Source organism: Aulonocara stuartgranti, assembly GCF_965226115.1.
Source record: "Aulonocara stuartgranti genome assembly, chromosome: 12".
Taxonomy (NCBI): Eukaryota; Metazoa; Chordata; class Actinopteri; order Cichliformes; family Cichlidae; genus Aulonocara; species Aulonocara stuartgranti.
The window spans coordinates 33,802,074-33,820,953 of record NC_138948.1 but is presented as its reverse complement, the minus strand read 5'-3'; the positions used below and the strand labels follow the sequence as shown (position 1 = coordinate 33,820,953).

The 18,880-nt window shown below is 38.7% G+C and overlaps 1 protein-coding gene across 1 annotated transcript in view; it reads left to right on the top strand.

Annotated features, from left to right (window-relative positions):
- The window catches only part of npffr1l2 (neuropeptide FF receptor 1 like 2), a 107,534-nt gene extending 88,908 nt beyond the window's left edge, over positions 1–18,626 (top strand). Inside the window, exons 4-5 of the mRNA XM_082555968.1 lie at positions 15,663–15,762; positions 17,273–18,626. Of these exons, the coding sequence (XP_082412094.1) occupies positions 15,663–15,762; positions 17,273–18,278 (1,106 nt within the window). The 3' untranslated portion in view covers positions 18,279–18,626. The remainder of the gene's footprint in view (positions 1–15,662; positions 15,763–17,272) is intronic.
- Positions 18,627–18,880: the final 254 nt, after the last annotated feature.

The window sequence follows — 18,880 nt, the reverse complement described above, 5'->3', positions numbered from 1 at the left end:
ACCGTAAGGGTTATTCACAGCTGCATCTTTCTCTGTGTGCTTGGGAGTTGATGCAGAGGCAGTAACATAGGGGGGAGGGGCTGCAGCCATTGCTTCAGGCACCTCACAGCTCTGCTTTTGTTTTTTATTCTGTCTCTTTTCTCTATTCTCAGCACGTCTCTGTTGCTCTTTTTTCCATGCATCTAGGAAAGTTAATTCATTTGTGCGTTTTCCTTTCTTTCTAAGATTTGTGGTTGCACTTATTTCCTTTAATAAGCTATCTTTGAGCTGCGTTAAAGCTGCGGGGCTGCATGTACCCTCCCACCCAGGACATGACGTCTTTTTAGGATTACGCCATCTCCTTGCGCTGATTTTTCCTGCACCTGGATATTTATTTTCTATCCACTGTTCATCATTAGTGAGTTTTTGTGTATACTGTCCATTGTTGGCAACAGGTTTTGAGGTTTCATTTCCCATTTTGCTATTATTTATTATTTAGCGTATCTTACTTATGTATTTATTTATTTATTTATTTATTTATTTATTTGTACACTGGCAATACAGCTGCTATCCACCTTCGCTGGTATGAGGAATGAGAGTGGTTGTTCACACGCCCTTCTACTTTCGGACTATTTCCAAAAGCGGTGTGAACTTTACGAGGCGGAACTCGACCGTTCTCCCAAACCACCAGCACTTCAGCGAACAGCAGTGAAGGAAAAACACAGTAGGAGCGGCTCAGTCTCTTATTGGACCGTGAAAAGTCAGCTTGCTCCGTTAGTTACAACAATACACACACATACATTCACATTCACACTTATTCGCGCGATCGGAACCCTTATCATAAGGGGAGCTGCCAGTCTTTCTGTAGACGAGCTACTTATTCCCTTGACCCAGCTGGGGGAGCTACCCAGAGCTCCAAACCTAACCCACAAGAGTGGGGAGCTTCCAGTCGACGAGCTCCAAGCTACCAGCCGACGAGCTACTTTAAACCTAACCCACAGAGGTGGGGAGCTTCCAGTCGACGAGCTCCAATGCTACCAGTCGACGAGCTACTTTCGCTATTTTAAATTCCCTGAATTCAAAACTCCCTGAATTTAAAATACGCTTTTACGCAAAATTGTGTCAGTGTGTCTGTATCTACCTGGTCAGTGTCGCCGGGTCTGGTCCACCTCGATCGGGCCCCACCACCGTGGGTCGCTTTCTAGAACGTTGGCCAAGACTCGAATTTAACGCCCTTGGTCTTTGACCACACACCTAGTGTGTGTGGGCTGTCGACAGACGAACAACGTGGACTGGTCACGGAGATGGGACACGATGGAGGCGCTCCGGCTCGAAGGACCAAGAAATGTTGGGGGAAAACTCTGTAAAAAACCCAGGAGAAATAAAGACACTATGAGACAAAGTTACTTTCTTTATCAAACGTGTACACGGGTGAGCTGCGAAGAACAACTCACACCATGCACAGTGGCTTGGTAATTTTTATAGGCACAGAGCACAGAGACAGTGAGAACAGGATAACAAATAATAAACAGATAAAATAAAACAACTCCATATATGGTGCTAGTCTCGTCAGCAGAGAGCTAGGGAAGATAAAACAATCTAAAACAATATGTCCCAGAAACAAGATGTGTTTGCTGGGAAAGTCTAAAAAGATAATTCTAAACTAATCTAACCATAGGCAGAGGGCAGACAAAAGGCATCTTTGTACATTTAAAAGAAGGTAAAGAAACATAGAATCATTTTTCCTGTAACACCCCCCCACAAAGTTTAGTGGAGATCCCATACCACATATCCATATATCCACAGATCCATATACCCATAGTATAGCTTCGACCCAAAAGCCAATCTATGAGGAGCCATTTGGAAAAGCCAAGATGAGACAACGCTCCGGATAGTACAACCTTTCTGATTGTGTAAAGAAGAAATAAGGTTGTTCGTAATTTGGCTGCAATCCTATAAATGTTACAAGAGCAGACAGACACTTAAAGCTCCACTTCATGGACTCCAAAGTCATGACCTTCAACTACAGGGAAAGCAGTAAATTATAATTGATGTGTGACTCATATCGAGGAAAAGAGGAAATCAAATTAAACACATATTTCTTTAGTCAAGCAAAAACTGTCAACCGGCTGAAAAACTTTACCAGTAGTAGTTCACGGTCGGTTTCATGAAAGAAAAAGAGCATTGAAAGTGAACTGAAAGAGGTTTTTTCTTTTTAATCGTTGGTTTCATTTAGCTAGACATCAGTCATTCGTAGAGTCATGCAGTATGGTGCAAATGACAAATGAGTCCAATGACAGAAAAATAGTTTCAATTTAAATTTCTAAATGTAAAAAGATACCTGATGTATTCAACTTTCAGTTGCCCTTGTTTACGTTTTTCAATAGTGTCCTTGAACCTTTTTTCACAAATTATCAAGTTAGGAACTTGGATTAGCTCTTGTCAAGAACACCGTACCTACTGTGAAGCATGGGGGTGGAAACATCATGCTATGGGGCTGTTTTTCTGCCAAGGGGACAGGACGACTGATCCGTGTTAAGGACAGAATGAATGGGGCCATGTATCGTGAGATTTTGAGCCAAAACCTCCTTCCATCAGTGAGAACTTTGAAGATGAAACGAGGCTGGGTCTTCCAACATGACAATGATCCAAAACACACCGCCCGGGCAACAAAGGAGTGGCTCCGTAAGAAGCATTTGAAAGTCCTGGAGTGGCCTAGCCAGTCTCCAGACCTCAACCCCATAGAAAATCTGTGGCGGGAGTTGAAAGTCCGTGTTGCTCGGCGACAGCCCCAAAACATCACTTCCCTCGAGAAGATCTGCATGGAGGAATGGGCCAAAATACCAGCTACTGTGTGTGCAAACCTGGTAAAGACCTATAGTAAACGTTTGACCTCTGTTATTGCCAACAAAGGTTATGTTACAAAGTAGTGAGTTGTATTTTTGTTATTGACCAAATACTTATTTTCCACCCTGATTTACCAATAAATTCTTTACAAATCCTACCATGTGGATTCATGGATTTTTTTTTCACATTCTGTCTCTCACAGTTGAAGTGTACCTCTGGTGCAAATTACTGACCTCTGTCATCATTTTAAGTGGGGGAACTTGCACAATCGGTGGCTGACTAAATACTTTTTTGCCCCACTGTATTTTTAAAATGCACATCAATCTACAGGGTGGGCCATTTATATGGATACACCGTAATAAAATGGGAATGGTTGGTGATATTAAAGTCCTGTTTGTGGCACATTAGTATATGTGAGGGGGCAAACTCCTCACGATGGGTGGTGACCATGGTGGCCAATTAGATACAACTTTTGTTTTTTTCAATAGGAAGAGGGCCATGTGACACATCAAACTTATTGGTAATGTCACAAGAAAAACAATGGTGTGCTTGGTTTCAACGTAACTTTATTCTTTATTTCCTTTCACAATGAAAAGAAACAAAAACCTACAACGAGAAACCTGAGATGTGGAACATGGAGAAAAATACAGCTAAAATACAGGGGTTGACATGCAGACGAACCAGCAACTAACAGAGGGAAACGCAAGGCTTAAATACACAGAGGGATAACGAGGGAATGAGACACAGAAGGGGAACACAGCTGGGAGTAATCAGATATGACAAGACCAAGGGGAAGCAAAACTCAATACATTGACATAGGACACAGACTTTCAAAGTAAAACAGGAAGCATAACAGACGCAGGCTTGACTAGGTGAGATAGCAACCATGGAACATAGAAACCTAAAGACTAGGAAAGATAAACAATGACAAAATCAAAGTTCAATAGTAATACAGAAACAGAAACACTGGTCACAGACCCAGGACCGTAACAGAAGCAACATTTTAATCAAAACAGAGCACAGAAAACTTATCAAATGTTTTAACCTAGACATCTTCCTGTTTCATGAAGAATATTAGCACTTGAAATTTGATAGCAGGAGCACATATCATAAAAGTAGAGCCACTGTTCTTCTTTTAACAGTCTGCAAACATCTGGGAACTTAGGAGACCAGTTGTAATTTTTTTCTGAAAGAAATGATCTCTCATTCCTGCCTGATAGAGGTTTCTAGCTGTTCTATATTTTTCATGAAGCGCCAAATGTTTTTTTGAACATTTATGATGTGGGTTTGTACGTAGACACAGAGCATCTCATGGCATTACTCATGTGTAGTCAAATACAATTAAAATAAATATCAGGTAATTACAGGAAATTATTTAGCCCATATACTATTTGATTACTGTGCGCTCTGCAGGTTGTTTAGTGGTCTGTGCAAATGAGCAGCAGAGGAGAGGATAATTGATGGAAATGGGAGGTGTGCCGTATTATTACTTACCTAAAGGCTTGATTTAATTATTGAAATGGCATGCTGTGGTAGAGGTTTTTGTACCTTGTTTGAGTCCAGTAGAGGGGAAGTCTGGTATTAATTAGTGCACGCTGAAAGAATGAACTGAGCTTAAAGTGTTGAAAGTCTTTATTCTTTGCTGAAAGTTCTTTAAAAACCACCTCTTATAAACTATACTTATATACTCCACCTGACAGGTTGAGTACACCCTGGACAGATTGCCAGTTCATCACAGGCCTTAGACAGAGAGAGGGGCAACTGTTTAACTCATATCAACCAACAGGAGCTCCATTAACGCTGACATGCATGCCTTTGGACTGTGAGAGAACGGTGAGAGTTCAGTGGAGAGCAGTCCTGAATGCTGACCTGACAGTAATTGCCTTGCCATATCCCCATGCTGTATGATTGTCATGTTACAGACAGGGCAGTGAAAGTGCACCGGCATATCATTTTGTCTGTAAGAGAGAAAAAAAAGAAAAACAACAACAATATGTAATTTAAATGCAGTTGTATAGAATGCAGTCAGTTTATCTAACAATCAGATTGTACATATTAACAAAAATGTCCAAGCCATCCTCAGTAATGAAAGAAAAATGGTGTGGATCACAAGAGCTGTCAAGAAATGTGGTGAACAAGAAAAAAATATTTAATGAAAACACACTTGATGATAAATGATTAGCGGTAACAAAAGCCGAGGGAGGTCAACAGTGATCACTGACTGTTTTAGGAGCTTTTTGAGATTTAATAGAAGAAAATGCAAAACATTAAACATTTTAACAACACAAAAGCCATATTAAACGCAGACTACTTTTTTTTTTAATTATTCAACTTTATTAAGAAACAGTGTACAGAACATGTATACAACCAGAACAAAATTAACATATGCCAGGGGGTGTAATACAAAGAATTACATACATTCAAATAATTTGTAATTACTACAAATAGTAATAGTTTTCATAGCCTTTTTGTTAAGTGATCCATGAATCAATTTTATGTAACATAAAACATCATAGTAATGTTTAAAATTAGGCTTTTTGTTACTGTATTTGCATCTGTGAAAATAAAATTTAGCTAAGATAACTAACAAGTTTATTATAAAGTAAACATCTTCCTTTTTTTTTGCCTTCGAAAGAAACAAAATACAACATTTTCCCATTTCACAGTAAAGTCATTATAGAGATGTCCAGCAATGAATATACTGAAGTCTTTTCAAAATGTTCTAGCGTATGAACAGATCCAGAAGAGGTGTTGCACAGTCTCAGGATGGCTTCCACAAAATCCACAGTTCACATTTATGTCCCTTTTGAACTTTGTCATATAATGATTAGCAGGATAAAATTTATGCAGTATTTTAAATGAGACTTCCTTCACTTTATTCGTTACCAGATACTTGTTAGGAATTGTCCATACTCTTTTCCAGTTAATGTCACTGACAAAGAAATTCCAATAAGAGACCACATGTGGAATAGTTAGAGATTCTGTCTGGAACAAAGCACGAATATTCTTATTACTTTTACTATGGTTTGTTAGACAGATTCTTCCTATGTGTGAATCTAAAGGGTTGGGGAGAGAAACAGATGATATGCAAGGTTGAATACCTTTAAAAAGCATTATAATACCCGTAGGTATTGCATCAAATAATATGGCATATTCTTTGGGTGTGGCTGGAAATTTATAGGCGTTTAAGAATTCTGAATAGGACATAAGCTGCCCATTAAGATTAAACAGCTGATTCATTAAAACAATCCATTTCTCAACCCACCTAGAAAAAAATAATGATTTATTTTTATACACTATGTTCCTATTATTCCAAATTGAATACGTATGGGGTGTAAAGTTGTGTTTACATATAAGGGACCAAGCTAATAGAACTTGTTTGTGAAACATCGAAAGGTTTTCTGGAAGCTTATCTATACTATAATCACAGCCTAAGATAAAACTTAGACCACCAAACTTAGAGAAAATGTAGTGAGGAATAAAACTCCAAATGGATACCGGATTTTTAAGAAAATGTTTAGCCCAATTAATCTTAAATGTATTGTTAAGGGGGACGCTATGGAGCCGCGGACCAAGATGGCTGCATAAAGTGGTTGCTCCGTGTAACCTGCATTAAAAACCCAGAACAACCCAAAACTAGAAACTTAACTGTTATTGAAAAATGTCAAAAAGACTAATCTCAAGGACTGTGATATTTTCACCCGAAAACGCGGTTCCCAAAAACCAGTTAAAACTGATATTTTGGCAACGCCTGAAAGCAGCGAGGGAGCTGCTAGCGCTAGTAGCATGAATGACCTTAGCACGGTGTTAGCTGAACTTCGGTCGTTGCGCTCCGAGTTTAGTGTATTCGGAACTAAACTGGACAGCACAGATAACCGTATGGGCGAAATGACGAAGTCAGTTGCTGCTTTGGAGACAAATATGACGGAGGTAAAGCAAAAGGTTGCTGCAAATGCTACACGACTGGAGGAAGCTGAAAATAGAATAATGTCGGCAGAGGAGCTCCTGGGAAAGAGCGTGGCCAATCTCTGCAATGCCATGAAGCGGATATCCTACCTGGAGGCAAAAACCGACGACCTGGAGAACCGGGGCCGAAGGAAGAACCTGCGGCTATTTGACCTCCGGGAGGGCGCCGAGGATCAGCGGCCACTGCTGGAGTTTATAAGGGAGGTGTTACCGCGCTGGCTTGAGACCGACAGATCGTTCGTTATTGAGAGGGCTCACCACCTCTACCACCTCCAAAGCCAAACCAACATAGAGGTGTCCTTATCCGATTCCTGAACTTCCAAGATCGGGAGTTTGTTTTCCACTCCACAAAACACAGTAACATCGAGCACGACGGAAACAAACTCTTTTTTGCCCAAGATTTCTCAGCTGAGACCATCCGGCAGCGAACCGAGTTCAACGCGATCAGGAAAGTGTTTGCCGACGAAGGAGTGTTCCGCGTGCAAGATGAGGATCCTCCACGATGGGAAGATACGCCTGTTTTCATCTCCAAAGGAGGCCAAGTGTTATGGGTCAATGCCAGGGTTTTTTTTCACTATTTATTTCTCTATTTTATTTTATTCAAAGTTTACTTGTCACTTTTGTTTACTCAACATCAGCATCACGTGTTGTTATCTTAATATTACAGAATGAAAAGTATGGACCAACTAAACACCCGCAATATCTCTGACATAAAAGTCACTAGTTGGAATGTCCGGGGTCTCAGGAAACTAATCAAACTGAAACAGGTTATAAGCAGGATCAAGCAATTGAAATCAAAAATAGTTTTTCTTCAAGAAACACATCTGACAGACTGTGAACTAAAGTCTGTGAGGAACAGATGGCCTGGCCAGGTGATCCACGCATCATACAATAACTATGCAAGAGGTGTAATTATTTTGATTCATAGAAGCATACCATTCCAAATGACGAAAATAATAAAAGACCCTGCTGGTAGGTACATAATCACTCAGGGTACCATCCTTTCTATTACTTTAAACTTGGTGAGTCTCTATGGCCCAAATGAAAATAAGCCCAAATTTTTTGAAGATCTGTTTCTTACTGTATCTGCTTTGCAAGGACTGTATATAATTGGAGGAAACTTTAACTGTACTCTCAATCCGAGTATGGATCGCTCAACAGGTTCAGATACATATCAACTTGGTAGAAGTGTGGAGAGAACAAAATCCTGATAAAATAGAATTCTCCTGTCATTCAAGTATACATAAATCCCGCTCACGTATAGATTACTTTCTTATCTCAAGAGAACTTTTATCAAGAATCAAACAGTGTCAGTATGATAGCATAGTGATCAGTGATCATGCAGCTATCTCACTGAGTATCCATCTAGGAAAGTTTATCCATAACCCCCCTCACTGGCGGTTTCAAACAAAATGGCTGCAGAATCCTGAATTTGTTAAATTTGTAGAGGAGAAAATAGAAAATTACTTTGAGTTAAATACAGATCAAACTTGTGCCTCAGTGAGATGGGAAGGATTCAAGGCATATATTAGAGGTGAAATTCTTAGCTTTATGAGTACAAAGAATAAACAGCAAAGAAAGCGAATGGAAACCCTGGATAAACAGATTAAATCTTTGGAATTAGACTTAAACGTTAGCGACGACTCAACAAACCAAAGTGAGTTGCTACGTCTGAGAACTGAATATAATAAATTATCATCTGATGCAGCAGCAAAAAGTCTAATGTGGCTGAAGCAATCTTATTATGACCAAGGAGAGAAAGCAGGTAGACTTTTGGCATGGAGAATTAAGAAAATGCAGAGTGAAAGAGCAATTAGTAGCATAAAGACCTCTTCAGGGAATGTAACAGTAGATCCATTGGAAATTAATGACAGCTTTAGAGAATTTTATGAAAAATTGTATAAATCAGAATGTGCTCAAACCTCAGAAGAACAGGACATATTCTTAGATCAACTTCAGTTTCAGACGCTAACAGAAAACACAAAGCAGGAATTAGACAGACGTCTAACTACTGAAGAGATATCACAGGCTATCAAAAGCATTAACAGTGGTAAAGCACCTGGGCCAGATGGCTTTCCGATTGAATTTTATAAAACTTTCCAAGACAAATTATTAATTCCACTTTTTAACATGTATGAAGAAGCGTATCAAAATGAAGCTCTTTTTCTTCTTTGATAAACTAAACGGTATGTTTAATAGATTTATTTGGAATAATAAAAAACCTAGACTAAGACTTCGCTTGTTGTACCCACCATATGAAAGAGAGGGGGTTACAACTCCCTAATCTTAGACTGTATTACTGGTCTGCACAACTGCGCTCAGCCATGTTCTACTTTTCCACTGAGACACCCCCGGCCTGGTTACAAATTGAACAAACATCAGTAACAAATCTTCAGTTAAATCTGTATTTATATTCTGCGAGCCTGAGCAATTTTTAAAAAATGACAAATAACCCTTTTTTAAAAAACACAATAGATGTTTGGTATAGGGCCCATCAGTATATGGGAGATAGAAGACTTATCTCCCGTTTTTCACCTATTTGGGGCAACACATGTTTTAAAGCAGGAAGAGCGGATGGGGGTTTCAAAATCTGGGCAGATAAAGGTGTACAGAAGGTGGCAGATCTTTATAAGGATGGCAACCTTCTTACATTTGATCAGCTATGCCAAATATACAACATCCCCAAAAAACATTTTTTTTAAATATCTACAAGTTAAACATTTCATTATGTCAAAATATAAACAGATTGTATCTGAGCCACCATTATCACAATTGGAGAATGTCATACTTCAAAAGCCAGTGGGCAGAGGTCATATCTCTTCGGTTTATACAGCTCTGTTAACACATGATGGGGAATCTGCCACTGACAAGTTGGACGCATGGAGGGCTGACATCCAAGAGGAGATACAGGAGGTGGACTGGGAAACTGCATGTTTAAAAGCCCAAAGACAATCAATTAATACAAGGATGAAACTCCTCCAATATAAGTGGTTGATGAGAACTTACATAACCCCAGTCAAACTGAATCGCTGGTCGCCTGTCATCCCAGATAGCTGCAGTAAATGTTTAGGCACTCTGCTCCACTGTGTATGGAGCTGTCCAAAATTACAACAGTACTGGAAATTAATCACGCAAACTTTATCTAAGATTGTTGGAGTAAATATACCTGTTGAAGCAAAAATGTGTGTGTTGGGTATATATCCAAAGAACTGTGACTTTAGCACCAGACAGCTAAAATTAATTGACTTTGGCCTCCTGCAAGCTAGGCGCTTAATATCTTTGTATTGGAAGAAAGTGGATGTACCCTCAAGTCATATGTGGGTGAAGGAGATGGCATCATGTATTGTATTAGAACAACTTACTTATATTGTCAGAGGAAAGGGAGTAGATTTTGAAGAAATATGGTTACCTTTAACTGAGTGTCTGAGACATTATGAAGGGAATTAATTTAGAAAGTGATACTTGGTGCTGAGTTTTGGGTTCCTTTGTGTGTGTGTGTGTGTGTGGTTTTCTTTTTGTTTTGTTTTTTTGTTGTTGTTGTTTTCTTTGTTATCTGTTTCTTTGTTTTTGCTGTTTTTATTTTTCATTTGTGTCTTACTTTGTTTGTTTTACCCATGCTGTGCATCGGTTTTGTATTATTTTATTACTTATTTATTTTTATTATTATTATTGTTGTTTCTTTCAATTTATATTTGTTTACTTCGGGGACTATGTTCTTTAATATAAATCTCATGTTAACTGTACTATTATTCTTTGCTTGTTCTGTGATATAAAAGTCAATAAACATAATGTTTTAAAAAAATAAAAATAAAAAATTATATATATATATATATATATATATATATATATATATATATATATATATATATATATATATATATATATATATATATATATATATATATATATATATATATATATAGTTTAGAGTAGTAAAATCCAAAACATTGAGACCACCGTGTTCATAGTCATTCATCAATACACTTTTTCTGATGTAATGTGTCCTGTTTTTCCAGAGGAAGTTGAAGAGCATTCGGTCAATATCCTTACAAGTTTTGCCGTCCACATGCAGAGAAATTGGCGCATAAGTCAGTCGAGACAGACCTTCTGCTTTTGAGAGCAATACCCTCCCTCTTAAATTTAAATCTCTCTGCAACCATTGATTTTATTTGGTTTGAGATTTTTTAATAATTGGGGGGAAATTTAGTAAAATTCTGTCTTTTGGATCTTTGCAGATAATCAGACGTAAATATGTTGCTTCATTTTTAACTGTTATATTACAAATACTCTGAACATTACACTCTTTGACAGGTAATAATTGACATTTATTTAAGTTTAGGACCAATCCAGACCCTTTTGAGAAATCCTCTATTACATGTAAAGCAATTGGCACTTGGCTGGCATTTCGATTAAGACTAAAACGAGAAGTGGTGCCATTTTTCATTCTAATAGAACTATTAGCATTGGAATACAGAGTTTTGATAGCTCTGCAGAAGATATCACCAAAACCAAATTTCTGAAGTGTAAGAAATATAAATTCATGCTCAATTGAGTCAAAGGCTTTATAGAAGTCCAGGAGAAGGATAAATGAGTCATCAGATATTAATGCTGAGTAGTCCAGAATATCCAAGACGAGTCTAATATTACTGGAGATGTGTCTGTTTGTCATAAAACCAGACTGTGTCTCATCTACAATATCATCCAAAATATATTTAATTCTTCTAGCTAGCAATAGAGCTAATATTTTATAATCATTATTTAGGAGGCTTATTGGTCTCCAGTTGTCTATAAAAAGTAGGTCCTTCTTAGGTTTGGGAATTAAAGTAATAAGTCCTTGAGTAAGGCTGGGAGGAAGAGTGCCCCTTTCAATACTTTCATTATAAACCTGCAACAAAAAGGGTGCAAGCTGAGAAGAAAATGATTTATAGAATTCAGCCACCAGCCCATCTGTGCCTGGAGATTTGTTGTTTTTAAGAAATTCAATAGATGCCAATATCTCTTTTTCAGTAATTGGACTGTCACAAAAAAGCCTATCAGCACTTTTAATCATTTCAACATTGTTGACAGAGTCAATAAATTGGGTAGCGACCTTTGCGTTATAATTGGATTCATACAACTTTGAGTAGAAATTACAACAAAATTGAGTTAAACGCAGACTACTTTAGGCCCGGAAGTAGGATTCGTCACGTCAACACTTAACGACCGGATATGGCGCTCCCCGGAGGCTGCAGCCAGACCCTTCTCTCATCCACAGACTCTGCTTCCTCCACGGAAGACAGTACAAATCTAATTAAAAGCCAATCTAAATAAATGAGTCTTAAGCTGCTTTTTAAAAGAATAAATACAGTCAAGGCAATGTAATGATGGAGGGAGAGCATTCCGTCAGTACCAAGATTTTAAAATGAATTCTAAAATGTACTGGAAGCCAGTGTAATGAACGTAACACTGGTGTAATATGCTCTCTTTTTCGTGTCTTTGTTAAAAGCCTTGCAGCAGCATTCTGGACTAACTGGAGACGGTCAAGATTCCTTTTGCTCAAACAAAGAAAAAGAGTGTTACAATAATCTAAGCGAGATGAAATAAAAGCTGTCATGATCTGCGGAGGCAGACCGTGCGGAAATGTGTGTGGTGGACCCAGGTGCGAACACAAGCGAAGATACAGGAGTGGATTAAACAAAAGCGAGCTTTTTATTATGGCTGATGAAAAGGAACAAACCAGAGTGAGGGCAGCATAAGAGTAGTAGCTCAACAGAAACCTAAACTGGACATAAACTATGGAAAGGCTATGGCTGGAGATACGGAACACAGGGGGTGGGAACACAGACGACGCGACCCAGACTACATGAAACACAGAGACTAAATACACATGAGGGATGATCAGGGGAAGTGGTCACACATGGGAGCACAGCTGACACACATGAACCATAACGACAGGACAGGAGAGGTGAAACTGAATACACTGACATGAATACAGACTTTCAAAGTAAAACAGGAAACATGGAGATTAGACATGACATGAACTAAACATAACCACGCAGACGTGACACATGAACCAGGGAGACTTAGTACAGGGGGAGATGACATAAACAACTAAGGAACAAGACTAAACAGCAATCTAGAAATTTTAACTAGGTGCACTAAGCTAAGGCACAACAGAAATACAAAAGATACATAAACTCAAACACTGGGTCGCTTGACCCAGGACCATGACAAAAGCATGAATAACCATGAATGAAAATAATGAAATTCTCCATCTACTACAGGTTTGTATCGCACACAATACTATAGATGCCTTTAAAACCAGTGTCAAACACGGTGATAAATCATCACCACCTGAAAAGTTTTTGTTTTTCATAAGCATTTCACTTTAAGCACATAGCAGTATGCTGTGAATCAACGTAAACCAACAGCGAGTATGTTGTCCGTGCAGCCTAGTGTGACTCAGTGTCTGTCCTCTGTGTTTTATACTATGAGAGATTGAGCCCCTCCTGTAGTGGTTTGGTTGCAATGGTGTGTGACAGTGACTCTGATGATGCATTATTAAAACAATGACCTGGGGCCTCATTTACAAAACAGCACATGGGACCATACTAGAAGTGTATATGTGCACAGAGACTAAAATCTGTGTGTCAAAGGATAATCAAGTTTATATAAACTGCAGACAATTCCCCTTTATAAATTAAATGCATATGTGGATCCCTATTTCACGCTCGGCATGGCATTTAACCATAAAAAGACTTTGCAAAGCACCTTGTGAATGGAGATGCATAGCAATGAGCCTGCTGATCGATGGGTCTTTAGTCCTCTAGCAGTGTCCACCACCAAACAGCAAGATGCAAGTTTTACTGCGGGTTTTATTTTTAAATTTTACAGCAGTCTGATTATTTCACAAGATGCTGAATTGATAGCAGCAATCAACATTTTCTTTTCATTCCGTCTGATTCCTGGGGGTCTTCTTTCTAATATTGTAGGGTCTTTACCTTGCGATATAGAATTTAAAGCACCTCGAGGCAACAGTTGTTGTGATTTGACACTATGTAAATAAATTTGAACTGAACAGAATGGAATTGGCTGAACTTGTCTCATGATATGATAATGAGGATGAACCATGCTATTGATGTCATTGTCTTTATTTTAGGGCTGCTCACAATCATTTAAATGTACAGATGGTGAAGTGACAAAAGGTGGAACATGTGGGTGGCAGCTCAGTGAGCTCTGTGCAAGAACCATCGGGAGAATACAGTAAAGAATTGCCATTATTATAATTATTATTATCATACAACTCCAACTCCATCCACAATTCCAAAGTTGGGACCCGAATCGCAACACAACTGAAAACATATAAGTGTTTAAATTGAGCCATTTTGCTATACAAAATGCCAGCTCATTGTAGCATCACACAGTAGGGACCATGCCATCTTCTTTTAACAACAATCCATTCAATTCAATCAGTACTGTAGGATTCTAGCTGCTCTGTCTGGACTGCAGGCAGGTCAGTTCAACACCCGGACTCATCTTATATGAGGCGATGCTGCTGCAATAGCTGTAGAATGAAGTTTAGTGTTCTGGGTGGGAGCATATGTTGCTCTAAAACCTTTATATACAGTACCTTTCATCACTGATGGTGCCTTTCCAGATGTGCAAGCTGTGGTTTTCATAGACACTGATGCACCCCCATACCATCAGACATGCAGGGTTTTGAAATCTGCTGATAACAGACAGTCCCTCTCCTCTTTTGTTTGGAGGACGTGACATTTGTGTTCTCCAAAACGAATTTAAAAATTTTGATTCGTCTGACAGCAGAACGGTTTCCAACTTTGTCTCAGTCCATTTTAAATGAGCTCTGGTCCAGAGAAGAAGTTTCATTCTGTATGTTGAATCTAGGGCGATTGGTTTCTGGTGTTGATTATTAAATGACCCGAGGAAAAAGTGATAAATGATGAACTTATGTTAAGAGGTCTGATGGAGAAGCCAGTGAACCCCTAAATTCACAATAAAAATCCTTTCTAGGCATTTCACAATGCTGACTGGAGTTTCTTTTATATTTTGTCCTCTGTCGCACCTTTTTGTCCCTAAGGGTTTTTTTCTTACAAAATCTTTTGTTTGTGTTTTCTTGTTTTTAGCACTTTGGGATTTTCAGCCTATAAGCTCTAATGATCATTCTTACACAAGGATTCTTAGCCACAGCAAGTTTCTGCAGGGAGAAAATGCCGCTTTGCTTGAACTCAGAAATTTCACCTGCTTATTTGTCCTGCAGAAATTACATACAATGCTGGAAAAGTATCAACATTATTATGCACTGTTGTAATCCATAATCATATAGAGGTATTTAGCACCTCACACGTCCTCTGCCTGATGGTGTGCAATGGAGTGAGGAAGGTACAGTATTATTTGACATGAAATGTTTGCCTATAGAGCTGCAATTTTCCAACACCCCGAGGTCACTGTCAATTGATTTCAAATTTTTTCAGCACACCAACCCACTGCTACAATCCCATCGCGCTCAATTCGAGCAATTTGCCATTCATCATAGAAAAGAAATTGGGAGGCTATAGTCACGCTCTCAGCTGTGTTTGAAGACTCTGTTTCTGCTGCCGCTGAAAAATGAAACAATCACCGTGAAGCGGAAGGAAGAAAAATGTGAACGGATACGTCTTCCATTCTAAATGCCACGTCTCACTTTGTGTGTCTACTGTCGTTTGACAACAAAGACATGGCATTGTCCAAGATTGTACAGCATGAAGTCTAAAAACTGATTGCCAACCTCAATTTTCTTCCTGCAGCAATATAATCAGACTGATGTTAAGGATTTCTAAAATCACTGGGACAGTTATTTCCTTGTATTGTCAATGATGTTGCTTTCTTAACAGGTTGGCCCTTCTCCAACACTGTGTGTAAGATGAGCGGCTTTGTGCAGGGCGTGTCAGTGTCTGCATCAGTCTTCACCCTTGTGGCTATTGCTGTTGAAAGGTAAGTGCACATTGTTCTTTGGTTCTTGATGGAATATAACACAATAACAGTGAAATAATTAATGGACAAATATATAAAAATTCTAATAATAATTCTAGTGGTGCAATGTTTGCTCTATTCCTGTTTCATTTTAGAACAATACTATTTACTAACAGCAGCGGACAAATATACACCTTTGGCCTATTGATGGTATGAAAAGTGTATCAAATTGAGCTGATATCTTCCATTAAATGTGAAATTGTCTCAGTTTAAGTATTTGATGCATTTTCTGTGTTATAGCCTACTGTGAATAAAATGTGAGATTTGCAAGTCACTGCGTTCAGTTTTATTTTTACATTTTACAGAGGACCCGAACCTTTCTGGGAACGCCGTTGTTTTTATTTATACATTTAAGTTGGACAGTCCAACCAGCCATACCCAGACTGACAAAAACCCAAAATATTTAACAGCTTTATTTTGTCACTTATTGCTAAGATCACTCTAGGAACTTGCAACCAACATTAATGCAAGGATGTGCAGTCAACTTGTGATCCTGTTGCCTTTGAAATCTGTTTTGTTTTTTTGTTTTTTGAAAATGAAGATCAGATCTGCATCCACTCATATTCATTTGTCATCTTCAGCGTGACCTTGGTGCATTAAGACAACAACAAAATGGCAAGCAGACGCAGTCAGTCTGATAATAGGTCTGTGACTGAATGGAGTTAAGTTCAAAATGACATAAAATCTGTCTGATAATACATCAATTAACGGTTATAAATCAGCAAAAATTGAGATGAGTGTTGTCATCTACATTCACAGAAATTCAAATTAGCTACTCCAACTAGAATCCAACTAAAATGACATACATATGAAAAAGAAGTTCCTCCTCAATGATGCAGTTTCTGCAGGAGAGCAACTGAACTGCAATATTAAATGGACACTGCTTTTAGGACAACCTTGATTTCATATAGAAATAACCAGAATGCAACCAGTAGTCAGCCAGTTGAGTCAAGTCCCATATTGCAGAGAGATGTGTCTTTTGCTATTTTGCACAGACTAATGCAAAATGTGCAAATGCAATACACAGTCTGTCTGTGTTTTTAAATTAAACACTAATTATTTGCAAACCTTTGCCAGTTTGACAAAGACTGCAGTCGGTAAAAGTCAGACCGCAAGTGTTTGAGACAGGTTGCCTACTACCTTGGAATAGAAAGTTTTTGGCCAGAAGTTGAAAGTATTGCATGCTCTACCTCTAGGAAATCATTTCATACCTAAAACTACTTTTTAACAAACATGAAAAAATTCAATGCAATTGATATACAACCACAGACTTTTTACATAGGAATGACACATCGGAAACAATTTACACTTTTTCTTTTCTTCTTCCTGTAAAACAGTTGTGATGTAATGGATTTATCTCACAGGGTTAAAAAAAATTTATTAAACAAGTTATGATATTTATCTCTGAAAACCCACAAGTTTATTTCATTAATTCATAACAATGCTTCTTTTGTTTCCTTGTCCCCTGCAGGTTTCGCTGTATTGTGTACCCACTACGACCCAAGCTGACGGTGTTCGTTGCCAAATTAGCCATCGTCTCGATCTGGGTGTTAGCTGTGGCCTTCATGTGTCCTGCTGCAGTTGCCCTGACTGTGGAGAAAGTCCCTTTCCATTACATGATATATAATAACAACTTCAATCAGACATTGCCCTTGTACACCTGCTACGAAAACTTTGCCAACCCTCGGATGAGAAATGTCTACACAGTGGTTTTGTTTGCACACATCTACCTGCTGCCCCTCACAGTAATCTCACTGATGTACATAAGCATTGGAGTCAAACTGTGTTCTTCTGTGTTTGCAAACAAGGAGCCGCACCTGGCCAATGTTACAGTCCAGGAAGGAAGCAGGAGACACGCTCATCCGAGGGTATCGAGGAAAAAGATAAAGGTGATAAAGATGCTCATTCTGGTAGCTTTGCTTTTCATGTTGTCCTGGTTGCCTCTCTGGACCCTCATGATGATAACAGACTATGCAGACTTGGATGGGAACCAGCTAGACCTTCTGACCAGCTACATCTTCCCCTTCGCACACTGGCTAGCTTTCTCGAACTCCAGCGTCAACCCCATCATCTATGGCTACTACAATGAGAATTTTAAGAGGGGCTTCGAGGCGATATGCAAGTCCAAGCCTTTTTGTTGCATTGTGCAGAGCCAGCTGTGGAGCAGAATTGTTGGGTGGAGGAGGAAAAGAAGGTCTGTGCAAGCACCTTGTGAAGGTACTGTTTCTAGAGAAGTTGTTAATCACAACCATTTTGTGTTGGGACTAAGAAATCGAGTCCATAATGACAACAAGTTGAATGACACGGCTGAGGTGAATAGGAGTGCAAGAGTCGAGAGTGCGGTGGTCCACTCGGGAAGGGCACTTACGGATCAAGAGTTAGAAATGACTGCTGTCAATAAGAAAAGCAGTAATGAAGAAGAATCAGAAAAAGTTAGTTCACTGGCAATTTCACCGTATCAGGTGTGGGATAACTGAATAATTACAGTGTTAGCAAGAGAAACCCGAAACAAAGCCATACTGTTACACTACCGCCCCATGAAGGACACAGTCATTAACTATCTGATGTCACAGGTTAAATATGGTTACACTTTAAAATGATGGTTAGAGAGTACACATGTTAATTTTCTACAATTAAAATAAGTTTTAGGAGTTGAAATGAAAATAACAGTATGACTAACTAACCCTTCTAACAGTCCATAAACCAAAGACAATCTGACTATATTGGTCACTTTCATATTATTTTCCTGTATCTGAACCACAAACATCCAATAAGGTAAGCAGGTCCTGTCGTCTGTCCTCGCCCTGCTACCAAAAGGTTTGGCTGATCACGTGTGGAGCCACAAAGACGTGTGACCACATCAAAAGATAACAATGCCAGTATTTATGCAGGCTAAATATACAGACCTAATTTAAGATCCATGCACGATCTTTGCCGTCATAAGGCTTGGTCGGTATTTTGTCTCTATTTATTTGAAATAAGAATTAGACTAATAGCCTTTTTTCTGTCTGTGTATCTCATTATCCAGCCTTTGTGCTGAGCACACAAAGACATTTTTGTTACAAAAAAAGTTTTTCAG